Here is a 21,558-nt window from a genome sequence, read left to right on the forward strand (position 1 = left end):
AATGGCCAGACACACTTTCTACATTGAGTCTACTGACTCAGCGGCCTAATCTTGATTGCTGCGAGAAAGAAATATAGTGAACATGGTAAGAAAGGAGCTCTTTGTTACGACGCTTTCTCTATCAAAAAGCGTCATTGTCATCATTTAGAAGGAGTAATTGTCAACTCGAACACAGGTGCTATTGTTGTGGACCGCGTGCATAAGAAAGATACGAGTTCTCGTAAGTAAATCGAACAATGGCTGCAGATGCCGTAGCAATTTTGTTGCCTTTTCCAACTATTATATTACAAACGTCTAATCTACTGCTGCATCCGATTCAGGGAAGCATTACATCAGGATATAATAGTCATCGACGATGACAACTCAGCTTGGAAGCAGAAAGACAGAAAACTATTCAGCCGCTATGATCAGCAATGACATCGACAGACGCTTCTTTATGGAACAGTGGATTATTCTAAAGTACTTGACTATCATTACTCACTTTCTGCAACTACAGCAATCCAAAAACCACATAGATGCGAGTTTCATTTAGTCTTTATGCTTTACTTCTCTTATCATCGAAGCGTTGTCATCTGCGCAAGCGCCCTTAGAATAAAGTTCACTTGTAAAATATTTTTCAAATAAACGGTTCAAAAGCTGATTTTCTCCCTGCTGGAGCGTGCTTGCTTCATACCCGTCAATTCGATTCTCTTATAATTTGTCAAATATGTACTAAATGGATGCTCCTTTGAGATAGCGTCTCCCTCTCTCTCTCTTTCTTTTCTTTTTCTTTTCGTTATAAACTCGTATCAGAGGGATTAGTGTATGTAATGTAAATCTACTGTATATCACATTCTCCTTCCTCGTAACACACTGTCAATAATGCAATTGCAAGTCGTCGGTCTTTATTGAGATGAAAATGAAGGGACCAATGAAAGTTCCTCTTTCAGCTATATTACTTAATACCAATTGCAGCAGTAGAGTTATGAGAATAAGATAGTATGAAATAATTAAAATAAGAATGGAGCTATTTAAACTATGTACCACGCTGGTGCACTCTAAAATTAGTTGAATGCGATGCTGGGGGCCAGCCAGAAGGGGAGGGGGAACCTACAATGTCAGCCAGTCTAAAAAGAAAATTTTTTGGTTCAGCGCCCTGTATTGCTCTCTTTTTTTAATAGGCTGGGCTGGCTTGTTTTACAAAGAAAAGCTTTTTCTTCCTTTTTTCAAAATCATCAAATTAATAAAATAGTTCTATCAAAAGAAGAAAGAAAGATCATTCTTTCATTTTTCGATAAACTACAATACTTATAAAATGCGAACCATTCGAGGGCTGCAGATAACGTCCATCGTTGTCTTGTCGCCTGTCTTGCTCATCATAATATCGTTGATTTCAATGTTGTTGTGTTTTATTTATTCTCAATTAGCCTATTTTATATTTCCATCTATATCAACTTCATGTTATGTACAGTATCATTCAGCACAACAACGGTTTTCATATCATCATCACACCTTGATACAAGACATATCAAAAGAAGCTGCAACAATAAAAAAAGCAGCAGTAGCAACAGCAGCAACAACAGCAACAGCAGAAGCTGTGAAAGCAGCCGTAAATTCTTCTACCGCCACAGAACATAATGGTGGCAGCAGCAGCAGCAGCAGCAGCAGCAACAGTCATTATCTTTATTACTTAACTGTGAAGAGAAGAGCTCGATTTTTATTTCGACTAAAGCAATCACCTTTCTTTTGGGCAATAGTATTGGTATTGATATATTATGGATTCAAGGTAAGTTTATCCGGTCCCAAATTAGCTTAAAGTATTCAACAGCAAAATGTCAGTTTATTAATCAGATCATTGCTTATCGAACGTTATAGAGAAAATGGATGCTGGCGAAAATGGATAAAATGTATGACAAGGAGAAATATTATTATGATAATACTCAAAATGGTTCAATAAAGACCACTAAAAAAAGGTCTTCAAAAAAACGGAAAGGATATAGAAAGAATGTAATACCAACACTGCCTGCTAGTATAAATAAGCAACAGCAACAAGCTATTGACAACTTGACTGTAAATAAGACAAAAACTTCAAACAATAAAGCTGTTAAAAAGCAACAACAACAGCAACAACCAGAGCCACAACCACAAAAGCAAAGAAATGTAGATGACATCAGCAAAAGTGAGACTCTAACTGAGGAGCAACTTGTATATAACACTCAACGCTCACCTGTACTTTCATCTCCCTCATCATCAACTGTAACATCACCGTTATCCTCAATATCAATGATCTCCTCATCTCATGAAGAACAGCAAACAGATGATGATGAGGAAGAAATTCAGGAACAAGGGCACGGATTTCACAAAGACAGTTTTAACTATCATTTATACAACGCTTCACCAACCATACCACCATTACACTATGAACATAGTATGTGCAACAGTAACAGTAGTGCTAATAGCCATACTGATCGCCAAATGCGTGGATATTCACCCTTTTCCACAGGCCTTAACTTATTAGAACCACAACACCATCAGCCTTACGAATCTTTAAGTCTATACAAATTGAGCCAACAAGTTATCTTTAACGAGAAGATGAACACTGTGACTAAATTATCCACGCCTTTTCCTCCTCCACCATCACCACCATCAGCCCTACTGCCATTCCAATCAAGCATGAGCCCCGCTCACTATTACCAATCACCCCCGCCACTATCGCAACTTCCTTATCACCAACCTCAATATTATCATTCACACCCTCCCTACATGTACTATTCTCCATTTTCAACACATTCGCATACTTTTTCTCAACAAGAACATCCTCACCCACAACAGCAGCTACAAAGAAAACCATCTTATTCTCGCATTGAATTGCTAGAAAACCATCCTTTCATTCCTTCTGCTTCTTCAACCTCCTTTTCTACAATCTCGTCGTCCTCATCATCTTCGTCTTCAACCTGTTCCAGCTTCACTACAACTACGACAAACACAACCACTACCCCTTCTTCTACAGCGACTTCGTTTTATAACACGTTTGGGTTTATAGGTGATAAGAAACAAAAAAGAAAAAACACTCCATATGCTTAGAATCGTTTGCAATGTATTGTTGTAAATAAAAAGGAAGTAAAAGAGAAATATTTTCATTTTTGAAAAAAGAAAGACAGATGAGGTACCTTTCATTTTACTATTTTCGTTATATAGATATGATAAAGTTAGTTATTCTTTGTTTTGTGTAAAAGAGATACCCAGATCCATTACTCCTTTGCACCAGCCATCTATATCGTTTACGATTCTCAAATCTTGTTGTAATATAGAGTACTGCTGCCGATGGCCCTCATCGCGCCAATCTTTCCGTAAATTCGTCAACTTCAACTCCTTTTCTATTTCGTACTGAAGGAATTCTGGTATCTGATACAAATAATACGTCAATTGATCCAGAGCGTATTGGAAGAGGGAGGTTACTTTGATCAACGTAACAAATGCGATATCCAGATCATATCCATTATTATCACCTCCATTATACCCATTGCAGTTCTGGTAGATGTATTGCACAGCAAACATATAGATCCAGTTGAGTGGAGGGGGATAAGAAAAGGTCGATAAACTAACATCAGGCTGAACAAGCCAATAATCACCTGGCGGTCGAAATTGATTTCGTACCATTTGTCGTTCTTCGGGTGTCAATTGACGCCATTCATAATTTCGAACACGCTCCATTAACCTTGTCTGGAAAGAAGTGGGCGTTGTATGGCGAACAAGGGTATATATCCAAGTACGAGCTGCTGTTATGCCTTGAGCAAATAAAGCCATATAGTGCACAATGCCTGTTGCTGAGAGTGGCGGCGGAGCAAAGGGGATAGCAGCCATGGAGCGGCCAAAAAACCTCATCCGTCCTTGCTGGTCATAACAACAATGAATTTTGAGAAAGAATTGAATGAGAGTGCTATTCAGTAGTGCGCAAAAGAAATCTGGATCCTGCCAGATAGAGTTGGCTTTGATAGTGAAATAAATGCATTGATTTGTTACTGCTGCTTTCGTCTTATCCACAAAGAACCGAGATCGCGGTTGAGACCGTGTAAAGTATCCGCAATTAATTGGGTGAATAATCTTGGTAGGCACATCAATTCCACATTTGTTATACTGACAGTGAGCAATGTCCTTATCCGTTTGGTTAGGTTGTAACGCCACACGAGCATCCTGCAGATAATGGTAAAGAGGCGCGATAGAGGACTTTTCTCGACCAAACTGTTCATATTCTGCCTTTAATATAGCAGCGTCGTCCTTATTCACCATAATTAAAGAATAGAAGGGTTCTGCAGGTTTGTCTGTGTCCAACATGCAGTACGGCCAATATGCTTCAGCTGCCGACGTCTCTTTTTTTATCAAGCGTAGTGGATCTCGTGTTTTCCAAAATTCACCTTCTTTACCACCGCCTGTGGCGGACAAAATCGATTTGCCGTTCCAGTAAAAACATGGCTTTAGCCAGCGATTACATGTTTCTAAACCAAATATTTGTTTTGCCCAACTTGTTCGAACGACAAGCGAATAGACAGGATTTGTGTTGGGCCCTCTGTTCCATACTAAAGGTGGTATGTTGTTATCCCTCGATGAAACTGATACTTTTTTGGGTTCTTCATCACATAAGCGTGGTAAATGCCGCGTTATTCTTTCGAGTTCTTCTAAACAAGAAGCGGAAGGCATCATGAAGGCAAAGGAGATATTCTTGGAGAATAATGATGGGTTTGATGATGAAGCTGATGTCGGTACAAAGGAATAATGTGTGTGCTGGTAAGATGAATGCGGTGTGTATTTGTAAAGGATACCAGGTACTGGGCAAGACGGATTAAAATTCTCGTATTGCTGTAGAAGTCCCATCAGGGAGATTTTTCGTGACATATGCCGCAAGTAAAGTGTGTGATCCGTAAACGGTAAAATATTCGAGCGTTTACAAACCCTGAAAATTAAAGAGTCGGTTTGTACTTTAGGCCAGACTTTATAAGGCTCAAGCTCGTACATGTCTAATAATCGACAATGCTCCCACATCCATTCCCTATTAGGCGTTTATTCATTTTTTCATCAATCAATGAATCTGTTGCATGTACGACCCTCTTATCAATTTGGCTTTTGTCTTTTTTTTTTTTATTATTACCGTAAGTTCCGAGCAAACTCTAAAACAGTCCATTGACTAGGTGTAATCATACAAATCTGGCCTCGTGTATCATCACATCTTTGGAGTGCAATCCAAATGAAGTAAAGGTAAGCCTGTGTCCCTCTGCCTCCTAATCTACTCTCATCGTATAGCTCTGGATCAGGTTGAGCTATGAATCCTGTTTTTCTAATCATATATGGTGGGTTAGTAACGATGAAATCGAACTTTAAACTTGATGAATCTCGCAGCGATGCTAGTGAAGACTGTTCAAAAGAATCTTCTTTAGCCACAGTGCCACCACTGTTATTATTTTCGCTGAGTGCGAGTTGTCGATCAGCCGTCATCCAAAAAGGATTGGACTCTAATTTTAACTTGAGTGTATCATTGCAAAAAAGCCGTAATCGTTCTATAGATGCTGGCGCCAGCTGAACTCTTAATTCTTTCAATCTTTGATACAGAGGAAAAAAGTGTACCATTAAATTCATTTTCGATAGTTGAAAAGCGAATGGATCAATTTCAATTCCCCAAATAGCACTGGGTATCTGTTGTGTTAAAAGTAAGCTTAAGCGATAAGGATCGTTCCATGCTGAGGTGAATTGGCATGCTTTAATGATGCGTGTAAGATATTCACATACAAAAGAACCGATACCTAAACATGGATCAAATATACGCGGTATGTAAAGTGGTGAGTTGCTATTGTTGTCGTTGTTGTTAAGGAGTAGGTATTCTATGAGTCGAGGAAGTGAAGCACATCGATTCCACATAAAATCAATGACAGACTGAGGTGTATAAAATTGTCCATGATCTTTCTGATGTTGACGTGCTGATGTTTCTAAAAAATGAAGGGTATAAAACTTGGAAAAGATACTGTCAATACGAGTTAAGACGAAGTCGGAAGTAAGCAGTTGTATCTTTTGATGGAGTTTTTGATGCAACAGGGGAATTAAAGCGTCATTATGGAGCGTATAGTACCATAAAAAAGGTTGGTTGTCCTCAGTTGTAAGAAAAGAATCGTGCTTTGAGAATAATTTCATAAAGTGATGGAAATCTTGCTGTAAGACAAGTTGTATGAAACAAAGATAGACTGTCATGAATCCAGTCATTAGAGAATAAATCTCATCAGATAACAGGTCGTGTGTATTCACATCCATCCTTCTCAGTACGAATGTTACTGCTGCTGAAGGAGTATAGGATTCTATTACACATTATATTACATTTAAAACCGGTGATTTGAGTTATAGTGAATAACTTTCTGGATTTGCAGAAATTTATGTGTTACCTGTCTTTTCTAAAATAGACTGCTTTACTTCTATAAGCATTTCGCCTAACACATTGACAATGGCATCGATTCGTTTATCGTCATCTGCTTCAACATCCATTTTAGATCGTTTTGCATTTGGTGGCGGGCAAAATTCCTTTGAAGGCAGAGAATATGTATCAGCTATTTCAACCGTGTTCGTTGTCATGGTAACAACGGTGAAGAGAGTTTGAGAGTCTTAAAGTTGTAGATTTACTTTTTGCAATCGATGAGGCCTACTATAACTTTTTCAAGATTGACAAAGGTCTTTCAAAGTGTTTTAATATGTTGGTTTCACACTCCTGTTAGACGAAATATGTTTGAAAACAGTCACCAGACAATTAACAATGTCTAACAACCCAGTTCGGGAATATTATGATATACACTAGATAGCAGCAACAGAACAAAAAAAAAAGGCATGAAGGCATGACGCAAAGGTATAATTAGCAGTATAGTCCTTAAAAGTACTCACACTTGTTTAGGTACTGTTTTATTGCAGAAACCTTATAATTGGCCAATACCAAGTTTCAATCATATGAAACTGTATTAAAGAAAGCAGACAATTTGTGATCTGATCTGCTGTAGAAAAAAAAAACTTGTATTTCCTTTCTCGCTCGTTCCTTTTTGATTGTAAGTTTTCCCGCTTTCTTTGGATCGTAATTTTTTCAGTAATCGTTCTGTACTTGTTCAGTGTATGTGACATAATGCGTATTAAATACAGAAAAAGGTTCCAGAGTCAACAGAATTATAGGAGAAGAATCTTCCAGCAAGCATTATATTACGTACAATGTCATTATTGAAGAGAATACAGATTCGATCAAAGCTGTCTGCATGATTTTTGCGCACGTATTTTTTACAGGAACCAAAAGACACATTCAGTATGGCTGAGTTAAAATTCCACAGTAGACACCGAAAATGAAAAAAGAGCGGCCATCCAGAAGAATCTTAGCCGTTTTCCTTCTTCCCTACCCCATTCTCCAAAGCTGGAAAAGTATATCATTCCTCTTTTTTGCTTAATTTATCTCGGGATTCTTAAATATGCCACCTAAACGTAGAAAGGCAGCGACTGTAACGCCAACAATGAAACCATCCTCACCAAAAGAGAAGAAGCAGCCTATGACCAAAAAGCTGCAACAATCGATAAAAAAAGCAGAAGGAGGCGATACAGACGAAGAAAGTAACGCAGAAGAGATCATGCCAGTTACTGAAGAAACGCCTACTGTATTATTAGCAGCAGAAGCGCCGAGTAAGAAATGGCAAAACTGGTGGATCAGAACAATTACAACCTTGATTATGATCGGTCTGTTCTTGCTTGTCCTCATGTCTGGGTATATTTGGTCAGTTGTGTTGGTTATGATCATTACAGTGTTAGTTTATAGAGAGGTCATTTCAATTGCATACCATTCAGCAAAAGGAAATACTCGATGGTTTAAAACAATGAGCTGGTAGGAAAGGGAAATTTGAAATAGTGAGGCATCGTGCATGTAGCAGATCCACTGATCTTAATTCTACCGTTGTCTTTGTTAATTTTACTATAGGTACTATTTAATTACAACAGAGTATTTCTTGTATGGCGAATCGATTATTTATTATTTTAAAGAGGTTGTCATGGTTGATGCGTTCCTATTACCATTTGCAACCCATCATCGTTTTATCAGCTTCGTACTATACGTCATTGGTAAGTAATAGTTCTTAGATGTTTCTTTTTTAGCAAAACTTTCCTTTAACAAGGTTATCTTAAACCTATATTTTTCATTTTTGTGTCACTATTAATAACCGGATACAGGCTTTGTATTTTTTGTGATGAATCTGAAAAAGGGACAATACAGAAGCCAAATGTCACAATTCGGCTGGATGCATATGGCTATCTTCTTGATCGTTGTTCAAGCACATTTCATTGTTGATAATATTTTGGAGGGCTTGATATGGTTTATTTTACCAGCAGCTTTGGTGATTCTTAACGATATATTTGCTTATGTTTGTGGATTCTTTTGGGGAAGAACACCACTTATTCAATTAAGTCCTAAGAAGACCGTAGAAGGTTTTGTGGGAGGACTTATCTTTACTCTTGTCTTTGGATTTGTTTTGGCAACGATTCTCATGCGATTTGATTATATCACGTGTCCTATTCAAGATTTGGGCGCTGCTGCTTGGTCTAACGTCTCTTGCGATCCTAAGAATCCTGTCTTCACAACAGAACCTTGGGAGCTTCCTGCTTTGGTCCGTTATGTTATCAAATATATTGTATGTTTTAAATGAATACCACATTTCATAGTCTAACGAAACAGTGAAGAGAAAATAGACTAACGCATCCAGTTTCACCTTTATTGTAGTTCATGAAAGATGTCAGTCAGGTATGGATAGCACCTGTTCAATTACATGCTATTGTGATGGCTTGTTTTGCTTCTTTGATTGCGCCCTTTGGCGGTTTCTTCGCAAGTGCAGTAAAGCGTGCCTTTAAAATTAAAGATTTTGGAGACAGTATTCCTGGTCATGGCGGTTTGACAGATAGAATGGATTGCCAATTTTTAATGGGATTGTTTGCTTATATGTACTACCAATCATTCATTAAGGTAAAGCAGCTCAGTACAACAAGAGCTTGGCTTCAAAGGAGAGAAATTTATTGATAAATCGCTTTCTATTGATTAGATGTATCATGTATCTGTTGGTAATATTCTGGCCCTGATGATCAATAACTTATCGCCCAAGGAACAACTCGAGCTCCTTGAAAGATTTCAAACATACTTGATAAATCAAGACATCTTAAAAAATCAAATTGAAACCGTCATTTCAAAGGCTCAGCATCTTTTAACTGGCACTAATTAAACTCTCAGAATAACAAAAAGAAGTTCTTTTTTTACTATGTTCCTTTCGTTATATATATTTACTTTTATAGAATAAATTGTTATAAGCTTCTCTCGGTTGTTAAGACATGAGATATAAAAGAAAAAAATTTCTTTCAAATTTCCACATATAAGTGTAAAGCTACAGGTCTTGTTACATATTGGTTTCTCTAATCGTAGACTTAGTTTACGTGCGAAGAAGCCATCTATATAATGTTAATAAGAGCGCACAACACAATGAGAACAATGAATGAGAGAAGTAGGATAAGACAAGAAAACGGAGAATGTTAAGCAAATAAAATTTTATACAAGTTCAATCAAATGTATAATGGATATGGCTGTAGAAAAAATACATTAAAATATGTTATACGAATTGTAAAATGATGAGTATGATATATAAATAAAGTGCGAAGTGGAGATTAAATGATCTATAATTCTTCATCTGTAGTATAAACTTCTTCACCACGCTTGCGACGTTCCATACGTTCCTTCTTCTTCTTTCTGAGTTCCTTAGAAGTCAACTTCTTCTTCTTCTGTACGGCCTTGATGGTATTACCTTGAGCATCAACCATATCTTCTTGTTCTTCTTCTTTGACAGCAGTAGTACCATTACCGGAAACCCAATTGTGGCCAGATGGAGTTAAGCGACCAGCATCGACTTTCCAAACTTCGTTACAAAGAGCTTCTGTAAACTCACGGTTGTGAGTAACAATGACAACACCACCACCAAATTCTTTGATAGCCATGGCAAGAGCACCTAGGGATTCACGGTCCAAGTAATTGGTAGGTTCGTCAAGAACCAACATATGCGGTTTGTTCCACATAGCAGCACCAATGACAAGCTTGACCTTTTGACCACCAGAGAGACCACGAATACGAGAGTGAGTAGCGAATTCAGGTTCAAGACCAACTTCAGCCAAGTGCTTTTCGATTTCCTTAGAGGTCAAAGGACGGTTGAGACCCATCTTGGCAGCTTCAGCAGCATCGACTTCAGCAATCTTCTTGCCAAAGCCCATTTCTTCGAGACGTTGACGAGAGATCCAAGTGTTATCTACGGAGGAGCGACCGACCCAAGAAACTTCATATTCATAAGATTGCTTGAGCTTACGACGAGCGACAATTTCCTCCAAGACACGCTTTTCACCATCAATGACGAAAGTTTGTTCCATGATCTTCTTTTGAGCATCCGTGTTGGCCATACGGTCGTTCTTATCGAGTTCTTCACGATCCTCACCAGTAGCGTAACGCCATTGGATGTATTCGTTGGGAGTAAAATCCAAGTGCTTTTCGATGTGGTGGAATGCGTGTTGAGCAACGTAAGCAATACGCAAGTTGGGATGCTTCCAGACAGTACCGGTTTGAGCTTCGATCTCACCAGTTAATAACTTGATCAAAGTTGATTTACCAGCACCGTTGGGGCCAATGACAGCAACACGGGAGGCAAGAGAACATTGCATGGTGATATCGAGCAATTGCTTCTTGTCTGACCCGGGGTATTGAAAATCAACATTCTTCATCTTCAAGATAGCACGCTCCTTGGTCTTGATGCCTTCCAAGAATCCAGGTTCAGGGAATTTGAATTTGATTTGAGAAGCCTCAAGAGAGTAGTAGGAGGCAGCACGAGGAACCTTCTTGACAAATTCAGACAAGTTACCCTTATAACGCTTAAGCTTATAGTTAGGTTCATAATGAATGATATCAGAACAGACATGATCCAAGAAACCAGAATCGTGAGAAACAATGATAGAAGTAACAGTCTTGAGACCCAAAAGGTAGTTTTCTAACCAAGCAACGTTGACAACATCCAAGTGATTGGTGGGTTCGTCCAATAAGAGGATATCGGCATTCATTAACATAGCACGAGCAAGAGCGAGCTTCATCTTCCAACCACCAGAGAGTTCACCAATAGCCATCTTTGTCACCATAGCTTCAGAAAAACCGTACTCCAACAAAATCTTACGAACTTCTTCAGGATCCTTAGTTTCGACACCTTCTGAAGCCAGAATGAAATCAACTAGAGGAGTGTCGGCTTCAGAGCCATCAATATCGTGTTCGACATAAACGGTCTTCAGCTCAGAACGAGGAGGAAAGCCTTCCACTTGTTCATTAGCAATAGCACGCATCAAAGTGGATTTACCACAGCCATTTGCACCACACAGGCCATAGCGACGCCCACGCTTGAGACGAAGAGCAGTACGATTCAACAAGATTTTGGCACCATAAGCAAGGGAGAATTCACAGTTACAAAGATCTTCACCTTCGTCATCTTCTTCTTCGGGATCTTTAGGAGTGACAGCCTCTTCACACTTGTTCAAAGCTGTAACAGCAAGGTTTTCAGCATCACTATCATTATAGAAGGATTTGGCGTAAGGTACAAGAGCTTCTATCCAAACATTCTTAAAGAAGTTCTTGGCAACACAGAGAGATAGGGCAACATCATTCATATATTTGACAGTAGGTTCGAAAGCACCATCTAAATCAGATGGCAAGAGTTCTTTAATGGAAGACTCAACCTTGACTTGCTTTTGAACCTTTGTGAAAACCTCAGTGGCGGGGTTACCAACACGTTGAAGAGTAGCAAGAGCCTTTTGAACGACACCACGACATTCGGGATCAGCAACTACGTCTTGGACCTTTTCAAGAGCAGGTAATAAAAGAGGTAAGAAAGGAGCAGCTACATCAGGGTCATCGACAAGCTTGGACATGTTATCGATGATCAAAGCAGATTTACGCTTGATAGGGGTGGCTCGTTCGTTCAAACCACGGTTCAAGAGAGGAACCATAATAGATAAAGTTGCAGAGTCGACTTCTTGGACAAAAGTGGTAGCACCAAGTAAGTGGATGGTCTCAGGCACATTTTCGGGATGATTAATACAAGCAATGACAGCAGGAATGAAACGTTCAATATCCTTGTTTTCAATCAATTTACAGATATCACCCATCGTCTCAGTAGCTTGCTTCTTGACATCAGTCTTAGTATCCCACATACAATCAGAAACAACGGGAACAACATCGGGGATTGCGACAAAGAACTCTTTGGGATGAACGGTAGTCAGCTTGCTCAATAATTGGAGAGCAGCCATCTTCGTCTGCCATTTACAAGAGTTACCAAGACCTTGCAAAATATGAGGAACAGTAAGAGCACAAGCTTGAGGGTTGATCTTACTGATCAAATTTTCAGCAGCAGCAAATGCAGCGTCCTTCACAGCATTTTGCTTATCGGCTTGCAATTCTAACAAGTTGGTCAAGAATGGTAAAACAAAAGGCTCAACTTGGTGATCTACTGAATTATTGACGAGTGCAGTAAAAGCGGCAATTGCGCCTAAGCGAGCATTGACATTCTTCTTATTGTTGAATTCCTTGGTGAGAGCACTGAGAATATTGCATTTTTCGAGGGAAAGAATGCCGTTGGTCTTCACAAATTCAGCGAGCTCTTCAGCAATAACTGCATGTTCAGCATCAGCTGAAAGGCCGCTTAATAGGTCCTCAGCTTTCTTAGAATCGACATCATTCTTGGAGAGGTTGGATGCGGACATCAATTTCTTGGATTGAATATCACTCTTGGTGTTCATTTGAGTGGCAGTAGCAGGCATAGTGATTGATGCTATAACTTTTTTAGTGTGGGTTAGTGTAAGTAAAGGCAATCAAAAGAAAAAAAGAAACGGGATCTCCAAGAAATAATAGCTCTTCGAATAGACGATTGAAAGAAAGCTAAGAGTAAGGAGTAAAAAAAAAAAAAAGTTGAAGTTACCAATAACTTGCTAATTACTGTCCTTTATATATCTTTATCCCTTCGCCACTTTCTCGTTCTTCCAATGAAAAACCTTTGCTTTGCTCCTTTAAACCAGCTCCACAGTTTATTTGCACGATTTCGTTTGAGCAAATGGAAAGAATTATAAGGTCGGAATTCGATAAGCAAGATCCGATTACAGTAAAACCAATGAAGTTTGTTGTGGAGAAGACAAATAAAGTTCATCGGTACCTAGATTACTTGATAGCTTCAACTTTACACTTTATACAAATTTTATTGGACAATATATATATTTAATTTAGATAATTTTAAATTATTTTAGGATGAAATGGTATAATATTCTTGGACGATTTATTGAATAAATAATTGTAGACATTACTTTGAAGGTCAGTGGACATTTTTCAATAGATAGTGGCATTACGTTAAAGTACTACGAGACGTACTGAGTATTTTAGTGTGACACAGGTCTTATCAGCAATAGATATAGGGTTGTAGTTTACGAGACTTTATTTATGGATCATATGAATTGATCTACGCGTTAAACTAATCCCAGACACGTTCTTCCGCCACGTAGATAACGGTCGTTGTTGTCAGTCGTAATAAAAAATAGATGTTGTCAAACTCAAAGCATTTACAGAAAATAAGTTTGACATCTTTCCATTAATTTCCATCTTCTTCGTCTTATTCTTCTTTCATACTTTCTTTCCTCATCCTGATAGCTACTACTCACCATGTACACAGCCAAAATCTTGCAAAAAATCAAATCGGTGGCAGAAGCCCATAAGAATAAAGTCAAAGATGAGTCCTTCCGTAAGTAACACATGAGCGCGCTGCCATAAATAGGTTATAGTGGTAATCCTCAATTCATGTTTCGTATGACCAGTAAGCATCGAGTGCAAGGATTGCAAAACACGCGGACATTTCAACAAGGCATACCATGAATGCAAGTTTTACAAAGCAGTTTCTGCGCATGATGGTAAGTATCATACTCTCACTACAAAACATGTTGGCAATTAGCGTTTCGATCTGGAAGTCAACAGGAAGACCTGCGGAGTTTTCTAGAAAACCAAAATCACCCGCAACAACCACTTAACACCATCCTCTAATCGCCAGCACGAAGCTGGTTTGATTTTTACAGGTTAGCGTCTCAATTTTTGTGTAGTTTGATCTTGAAATTATAACTTAATGATCTCAAAAATTTACTTTTTTCGTCTAGTTATATTGCGGCTTCGTCTAAACCCAAAGCTAAAAAACTGTAAAGAAATGCAAGATAAAATGAAGCGAAAGCATTACAATGTATGATTTCTGACGGAGGAAGTAATTAATAATGCATATAAGACAATATGGAGGTATAAAGTACGTCTTCATGTATGTAAATCAAAGTATTTGTTCTTTCTTTTTCGATCGCATGGATCCGAACTTCTTTACATTCAGGTTACAAATTCTATAAAATTTGTTCATTTAATCTCAGCTCTAAAAATTTGTGGCGCAACCAATAGTAATGGAAACAAAGAACATAGCTTTACCAAAAACGTGTGTTGACAGGATGCATTTGAATTGGTGGAATTGGCGCAGCAGCTCTTGCGTTTTCGATCTAAGAAAAATTATTCAAATCAATCAGCTGAACCAAAAATATTGTAAGGTGCGCTTGCTGTGACGGCAATGGCTAATGAAAGAATAATAAAGTAGGTGACCTCATTGGTAAACACTGCCATTAAAATGAAACTTTACCGATAATGTTTTTCGTTAACTCCGTTAGCAAAATAAGAAAGGAAACCCAACATCATTATCAAAATGACGAACTATTTCTAATCCTACAGCTACTATTATTACAGCGAATAAGTCGTTCTCACGAAGCATGAATTGACTTGACAAATACACTCATATGCGATACTGAATTGTTTCTTGACATGAATATCTTAATATGCTTTCAACTTAACTTAATGTATTTGAAGAATATACTTGTTGATACTTTGAGGGTGCAGTCAGATTACTAACAATTTTGCAGCAATAATAATTCTTGTCGTATGGCGCTGGCGTTAATAGCACATACTTATGGCAAACCCAGAATTATCCTTCTTATCCGCTACCGAGTGTCGTCATTGAGCAAAACACCACTAAATAGGTGCATGACTATCATTCTTGACTGTTTTCACTGTTATTAAAATACGTGAACAATTGCTTGCCAATCAATGCCGATAGGAAATGTAGCAGTACAGAAAAATGCTTTTCGTACCGAATGGATTTGCACTCTGTGTCAAATGCAAGCGTTCATTTGAGATCGCTGTCCATAATTTTGCTGTACTTTAACACGAGGCTTCTGCTTTTCGCATCGCTTTATTTCTATAATAATAAAAAAGAACAGTAGGGTTAGATCAAGTGTTCTATAGGAAACAATATAGATGGAATGATATGGTAAGTTCCAGAACAGCAGATGAATGAATAATAGTTTAAACGATACTTTTTAAAACGGACTACAATCTTTTCACAGTGCCAATCTAGTAATAGACACGCTCTAAGCCGTATCTACAAATTCATCTATCTTCAAATCTCTTCACTTCCTCTATTTCACATGCAATCACTAATGTCTCGCATGGTATCAAATTTTTTACTCCTATTTCGCTCATTCCTTTATCGCTTTTTTAAAAAGTTATAAACTGAAAAGGTAATATTGTAGAAAGTGAGGCTTGTTTATATGCAAACAGATAGCAAATTGACTAATGGTATAGGTCTAACTCACATGTATTCAACTCTACCTTATAGTATATTAACTAATATTTTAGATAGAATACATTTTTTTTGGACGATTAATATTTTCATTTTAGAAGTTGCAATTGTGTTGTAGATAAGAATATAAACCGTTCAAACAATGATTCAAATTCAAAAACTTGTCAGTAGTGCGAAAAAAAAAGGTACTATTCCTCAGCTGTAATGATCTAAATCCTTAAAATATAAGGAAAACCGTGTTTATTACGACGACACTCTCTTCATCTTCGCTGGCATGAAAACGTCGGGTCTTCCGGCTCCATACCAAACTGCTCGAGATATGGTCACCATATTGATAGCGGTGTTACGTCTCTATGCCCTAGCTTCAACATTGCTTGCAATGAAGAACGCCAGTACCCTTAAATCCAGGAGTATCAACAATTTGCACATCATCATAGAAACAGAGGCTGCATGTTTTAGAAGTTTCAAATTCATCGATTGTGACAACAATCAATTGACCTTCAGCCTCACGTTTCTTCAGAGTTGCAAAAAGTTTACCGACAACACCACATCTTTGTCCTTTCAACCTCACTGCATCTTTGCCAAGCATACCAGCACCAAACACCATCAGTGGCGCCCTTCTAAGGGATTCCAAGTATTTATCAGCCTTCCACTTCTTGGCACTTCAAAAAATTATCAATCAGCGGATAAGCTAAACGATGAAATTCATTGAAACTCACTTTGTTGGCTGCTGTTCGTTAACATTCTTTCCTTTCTTCTTCTTCTTCCGCTGTTTTTTTCTCTTCCTTGCCTTGCTTCTCTTCTTACAATTGTACTTGGCCGTTCCATGAGTTAACATGCTGTCCATAGTTTCGGGTGCTCTTTGCCTTCCTTGGAACAACGTAAACCGGTCCTTTGCAGTTTCGGACCCATAAAAAGCCAAGAGAGCGTCCATGTTATTGACTATATAGGCAATGTATACCTCATATATCTCCAAACGAGAGGTCTTTGGCGAGGGAATCTGACTTTCTATGAGATCTATGCCTGTGACGGCCTTCTTTCTGTTTAACTTGGCACTGTATTGGGTCGACATGTCATATGATAGTATTCAGATGTAGTGCATCTTCGTACTTGTCTGTTTGATGTAGAGCCAATAACAGCAGTGAAGACAGACTTTCTTCCAGGATCCATGGTAATAGGTAGATAAGTCTTATCAACTTCTTCCAGAGAGAAATCATCTAGAGGGAGATCCAATTTTTGGAATGAGGCACCATGGCCAGATTGTTGTCTTTTATAAAAAAGAAAGTCAACTGAAAACCCATCTGTTCTGACAATATTACCAAAGAGCTCTTTGTTATCACCATTCAGTGTTAGTTCAGAGATACTACATGTCCCCAAGAAGTTAAACCTCATACATTATACTCGACTGTATACCGTATTAACTGTATGCTTACCTTTTGTACCGGAGTTTCTTGAAATCAAAGACATTGAAAAACAGCTCTAATTGGCTTTGGTAATTGCGGGGTAAAGAACGTTTCACAAAAGAAGACAGAGCGTTCACGCTCAAGGTAATGAACTTCCATTGAACGGAAACCTTTGGCAGTAAGGATAACAATTTTGGCAGAGGACATCGTCTTACGGCAAATGGTTTATGATCATCGTGTTACCTCTCAAATTCTGCGTTCAAAGATAACAAAAAGGGTACGAAAGACCCAGGATCAGCAGATAATGTCTTCATCTTCACTTTCTTCCCCAGCTTCTTCTTCCAAGGTTCACAAAAGGTTTGGATCTTTGGTTTTATATCTTTGGTAAGGCAGTCATCAGTTGGCCATTTAGGTTTTCCTTGACAGATCTCTTGATAACAGAAATCACTTGTGACTTTTTTTTCAAGCTTCCAAGGCATACACTACGCATGATAAGAGCTTTTTTAAAAGTTTATATAAGACCCAAGTGATTTTGAGTTGCAACTTACCACAAATGCTGTTTGTATTTTATATATCAAAAAATAGAGAAGTTTCTCCTCAAAATTTCCACTATACTGTTCGTATAGGAAGTAGCAATTTCGGTAGATGTTTCTGTAATGGCTTGACTAAGTCTAGGAAAGAGCTTGACAGTGAAGACAATTTTGGGGGTAACTCGGTCTCATAATGATTATATGCTCATGTGGGTTTAAAATTATTTGCCAATAAAAATCTTTGTTTAATTGTATTGTCCGTAAACACAACTGAGGAATTTGGTTGGTCGACAGCTTGAGCAACTCCTAAGTGACTTCCGCCTTTTTTTATTTCCCTTTTCTTTCTTTTTCCAAAATGTCCGTTGCCTGATAAAAAGACAGTTTCTTTTTCGTCAATATTTCTTAATACATTCTGACTCTACTATATCAATTATTAATACCTTTTTCAACTTATACATAATTATACAATAACTGTAATACCATGGGCGTTATCAAGGTGAATATTTTTATGCTATACAAGAGGACTTGCTAGGTTTAGTAATGTAAAGCTAATTCTACTTTCTATGTGTTCATTTCTTAACAATGATAGAACGGTCAACCAGTTCATGATCTCAATCAGTTGATGGCGCAAGCAACAGCTATAGCAGCAAAGCAAGATGCGAAATTGATGGAACGCGCCAGAGAAAGACGTCGTCAGCTTGAAGCAAAAATGCGTGAAGAAGAACGGTTGAAGCATGAGAAAGCAGCCGCAGAAGCCAGGCAAAAATTAATTGAGGAGAAGAAAAGACAACAAGCCTTAGAACAGAAAAAACAACAGAAGCGACTTGGTACACATAAAGCAACCTATTCTGCAGCACTTAAGCCCAAAACGGGCCTCTCTTCAAGCGTACAAAAGAAAGTGCCTTCAGTAACATTACTAGCCGAAAAGAAGGTTAGTTTAACCTCCTCCTTTTTTCCATTTTCCTTATTTGTTAATTTAACTTTTCTTTTTGAATAGAAACCTGTGCATATGTCCTTTGACGAATTAATGCGCAAGGCGAAAGAGCAATCAACCGTTAATGTTAAAAAAACTGGTATAAAGTCCCCAATATTGCCCTCAGCAAGAAAGCAATCAGCTTCACCACCTCACAATAAAGAAAAGAATACCCCCAGTATATATCTTCGTCGCAAGCCTACCGCTTCCTCGATCTCATCTGTTCAAGCGTCAACTAATAATAGCGGCAACAGCAGCAGTACTCTTTCTGCTAGAGAAAGAGCCAAACAACTATCTTTAGAACCTCCTAAGAAGATTATTTCACAAAAACGAGATCGGCAATCTATTTCAGAAGTTCAACGCAGCCTACGGCACGCGAAAGGTATATTTTCTGATGATGAAGATGACATCAATAATACGAAACCCAGAGATAGACGATTAATGCCACGTCGTGGTTCAGATTCTGCAGCATCAGCACATGTACCAACATCTAAAGCATATACCAGCGGTAGCAGTTTCCGCGCATCAGCAGCAGCAGCAGCAGCAGCAGTAGCACCTTACTCTCATTCACTGGTCAATAAAAAATCTTCGGCCTCATCTCTATCATCAGCTGAGCGACGCAAGCGTCCTCTATCACCATTAGCCTCTCAATCAAGAAATTCAAATCCCTCCACAGTTCCTTTCTCATCAAATGCCAACAGATACTCTTCCGCAGCACTCAATAAAAAACCATCACAAACGCTTAAGAGAAATACCTCAGCTACAGCATCCACATCCCTATCTTCAAGATTACCATCGACATCAGCAGCACCTATCCGTCGTATGCCATTTACTGGTAAGCCTATAGGTGCACCCGCTCGTACAGCAAGCAACAAACGTCGTCATCGTGATTACGAAGACGAAGAAGAAGACGAAGAACTGGCGTCTTTTATCGTTAGTGACGACGATATCGATGAAGACCCTGTTTATACTAGTGACCATTCGCGTAAAGCCATTTCAAATGAAATTAGCAAAATCTTTCGTTATGATCGGTCAAAGTAAGCTATTAAGTTTGGAATCTTTATGTCATTTTCGCTTCTGTTAATTTTCTTTTCCCATTAGATACGCAAATGAACCTGTCTTTTCTGATGACGATATGGAAGCTAACGCAAGTGAAGTTCTCAGAGAAGAAAAACGTAGTGCACGTATTGCTAGACGTGAGGATTTAATTGAGGAACAGAAAGAACTTGAACGATTAAAGCGTCGCAAGAAGAATAATGTACATTAGAAAAGTCTTGACCTTTCCCCCCCCTCATATCACTATCTTACCGCTCGCTTGCTCAGCATGCTGTAAGATTCATCTATTACTTATCCAGTGAAAACAGTTGAACTTTTACTACGTTTGTGCTATTGACAACTTAATAAAGTTAAAAGAAGATAGTGTTTTATGTTTCCTTGTATTATGTATTTCCTGTCTTACGTATAAACTGTACGCTTTTTACGGATGCTTTGCGCAATTGTCTCCTCTTAGTGTATAAATGTCATTGATGACATCTGCAAGCCGTGAAGACAGCCATTACCGACTGCTTGAATACTGGCCTTGCGCCCCTTCGTATTTGAGGCGTTTTTAATTACATAGTCAATTTTGATGCTTAATTTCTTTTCAGCTACGATTTAATACAAATGCTGCTACTCATGCTGATGTTGCTCATATCTCGACGGACTCTTTAGACAACACCGATTTATCTAGACGTGCAACTTTCACTCAGCGTAAGCCTTGTTGACATTGTTTAGTTTATATACTTATAAGTATGTTGTTGTACACAGTGATCAGATCCTTGGTTCTGTTTTTATTATCGTCTTTGAGCATAAAGAAAGTGACTCACATAATTCGAAAGCAGCGCATATTCTATGTGTGCTGCATCCGCGCACTGGACCCTCCGTAAAAAGAAAGAAAAAAAGACAGTAAGTCTACCAATTCATAGTTAGTTTTTGAAACAGATGCGCTTTTGCGTATCAGATATACTTCCTATGCCAAATGTAAAAAACTTTGCCAATATGGTCCATCTTTATTCAATATTTCTGTCACGCTATAAATAGTAAAAGAAATGCCATTTTGCGTAACCCGGAATAAAGAAAGAGGGATACACCATTCATTTGGCTTTTCCTAACGCGTGTCTTTGTCTTTTAGAAAATATGTCGCATATATGTATTTAGAGGGAAAACAAAAATGAACTACAATAGTTATTCTAGGCCTCAAGTTCACGAGAAAAGATACAACATATTGCTGGTTATAAGAATTTACAACAAAATTAACAAATAGAAGGCTGTGTAATCTCCCATATATAGATTAGAGTATATCTTACCGACCCTTGAAAAGCGCTTCTGCATAGTGTTTCCAATAAGCAACGTTACAGCCAATCAAAATCGATGTCGCTGGCTAGTTCTACTATCGTTATGAGAGATTAAGAAGACTAAAAGGTTAAGAGAATAGTTGGAAAAAGGAAAACGTTTTACAGTTGATAATCATAAAGCATTTTCAGTTTTCAGACGTGGGATCAGACGAGATACCGTGGCAACGACAGTAGAGGGGACAACTGGCTTATTGTGGAAAACATACCCTCAATGCACTTACCAAACTTCAAATAAAGTACAGGTATAGCTGTAAGACAGATAGGCTATTGAAAGGTAGTTCAAGAGATGAGAAGTGAGAAATGTATCAAGTTGGCTGAGTGGTGAAATCACTTATATAAGGTCGACAGCAATAGATTTATACATCGGCTTGACATAATCCGAGAGCTTCCAAACTTGCAGCTTAAAGGGACATGTATGCAAGAGATGGAGAGAGGTTTCAAAAAGGTGAAAAGGCTGCGTTGAATGAAGACAACACGAAGACGACAGGGCTTGACTATAAAGAAAGTTGATGCAAA

General features: G+C 38.3%; 7 protein-coding genes across 7 annotated transcripts; 4 read left to right on the plus strand and 3 right to left on the minus strand.

The window, feature by feature from the left end:
- Nucleotides 1-969: 969 nt before the first annotated feature.
- Nucleotides 970-3,128, plus strand: BDF20DRAFT_338470 (uncharacterized protein). The gene is made up of 2 exons (XM_053075233.1): nt 970-1,765; nt 1,855-3,128. The coding sequence occupies exons 1-2, from the start codon at nt 1,295-1,297 to the stop codon at nt 3,061-3,063; spliced, it is 1,680 nt and encodes a 559-aa protein (XP_052939912.1). The 5' UTR covers nt 970-1,294; the 3' UTR covers nt 3,064-3,128.
- Nucleotides 3,129-3,192: 64 nt separating this feature from the next.
- BDF20DRAFT_911007 (S-adenosyl-L-methionine-dependent methyltransferase) lies at nt 3,193-6,591 on the minus strand (the record flags this gene model as incomplete). The annotated part of the gene is made up of 3 exons (XM_053083772.1): nt 3,193-5,026; nt 5,126-6,320; nt 6,405-6,591. The coding sequence occupies 3 exons, from the start codon at nt 6,589-6,591 to the stop codon at nt 3,193-3,195; spliced, it is 3,216 nt and encodes a 1,071-aa protein (XP_052939913.1).
- Nucleotides 6,592-7,715: 1,124 nt separating this feature from the next.
- BDF20DRAFT_813656 (phosphatidate cytidylyltransferase) lies at nt 7,716-9,248 on the plus strand (the record flags this gene model as incomplete). The annotated part of the gene is made up of 5 exons (XM_053076897.1): nt 7,716-7,867; nt 7,961-8,100; nt 8,209-8,666; nt 8,756-8,995; nt 9,072-9,248. 5 exons carry the CDS (start codon nt 7,716-7,718, stop codon nt 9,246-9,248), a joined length of 1,167 nt encoding a protein of 388 aa, XP_052939914.1.
- Nucleotides 9,249-9,372: 124 nt separating this feature from the next.
- Nucleotides 9,373-13,282, minus strand: BDF20DRAFT_338383 (P-loop containing nucleoside triphosphate hydrolase protein). The gene is made up of 3 exons (XM_053075232.1): nt 13,090-13,282; nt 10,374-12,976; nt 9,373-10,283 (listed from the first exon to the last, which is right to left on the minus strand). Exons 2-3 carry the CDS (start codon nt 12,856-12,858, stop codon nt 9,694-9,696), a joined length of 3,075 nt encoding a protein of 1,024 aa, XP_052939915.1. The 5' UTR covers nt 12,859-12,976; nt 13,090-13,282; the 3' UTR covers nt 9,373-9,693.
- A 465-nt stretch (nt 13,283-13,747) lies between these two features.
- BDF20DRAFT_911010 (uncharacterized protein) lies at nt 13,748-14,109 on the plus strand (the record flags this gene model as incomplete). The annotated part of the gene is made up of 3 exons (XM_053083773.1): nt 13,748-13,826; nt 13,900-13,992; nt 14,057-14,109. The coding sequence occupies 3 exons, from the start codon at nt 13,748-13,750 to the stop codon at nt 14,107-14,109; spliced, it is 225 nt and encodes a 74-aa protein (XP_052939916.1).
- A 1,998-nt stretch (nt 14,110-16,107) lies between these two features.
- On the minus strand, nt 16,108-17,625 carry BDF20DRAFT_833395 (uncharacterized protein; the record flags this gene model as incomplete). Its single annotated transcript, XM_053078638.1, has 5 exons — nt 16,108-16,405; nt 16,559-16,791; nt 16,854-17,106; nt 17,177-17,356; nt 17,390-17,625. 5 exons carry the CDS (start codon nt 17,623-17,625, stop codon nt 16,108-16,110), a joined length of 1,200 nt encoding a protein of 399 aa, XP_052939917.1.
- Nucleotides 17,626-18,029: 404 nt separating this feature from the next.
- On the plus strand, nt 18,030-20,088 carry BDF20DRAFT_338483 (SPT2 chromatin protein-domain-containing protein). The gene is made up of 3 exons (XM_053075234.1): nt 18,030-18,607; nt 18,674-19,686; nt 19,751-20,088. The coding sequence occupies exons 1-3, from the start codon at nt 18,299-18,301 to the stop codon at nt 19,914-19,916; spliced, it is 1,488 nt and encodes a 495-aa protein (XP_052939918.1). The 5' UTR covers nt 18,030-18,298; the 3' UTR covers nt 19,917-20,088.
- The last annotated feature ends 1,470 nt before the right edge of the window (nt 20,089-21,558 follow it).

Source organism: Mycotypha africana (genome assembly GCF_025528875.1).
Source record: "Mycotypha africana strain NRRL 2978 chromosome Unknown BDF20scaffold_2, whole genome shotgun sequence".
Classification (NCBI taxonomy): domain Eukaryota; kingdom Fungi; phylum Mucoromycota; class Mucoromycetes; order Mucorales; family Mycotyphaceae; genus Mycotypha; species Mycotypha africana.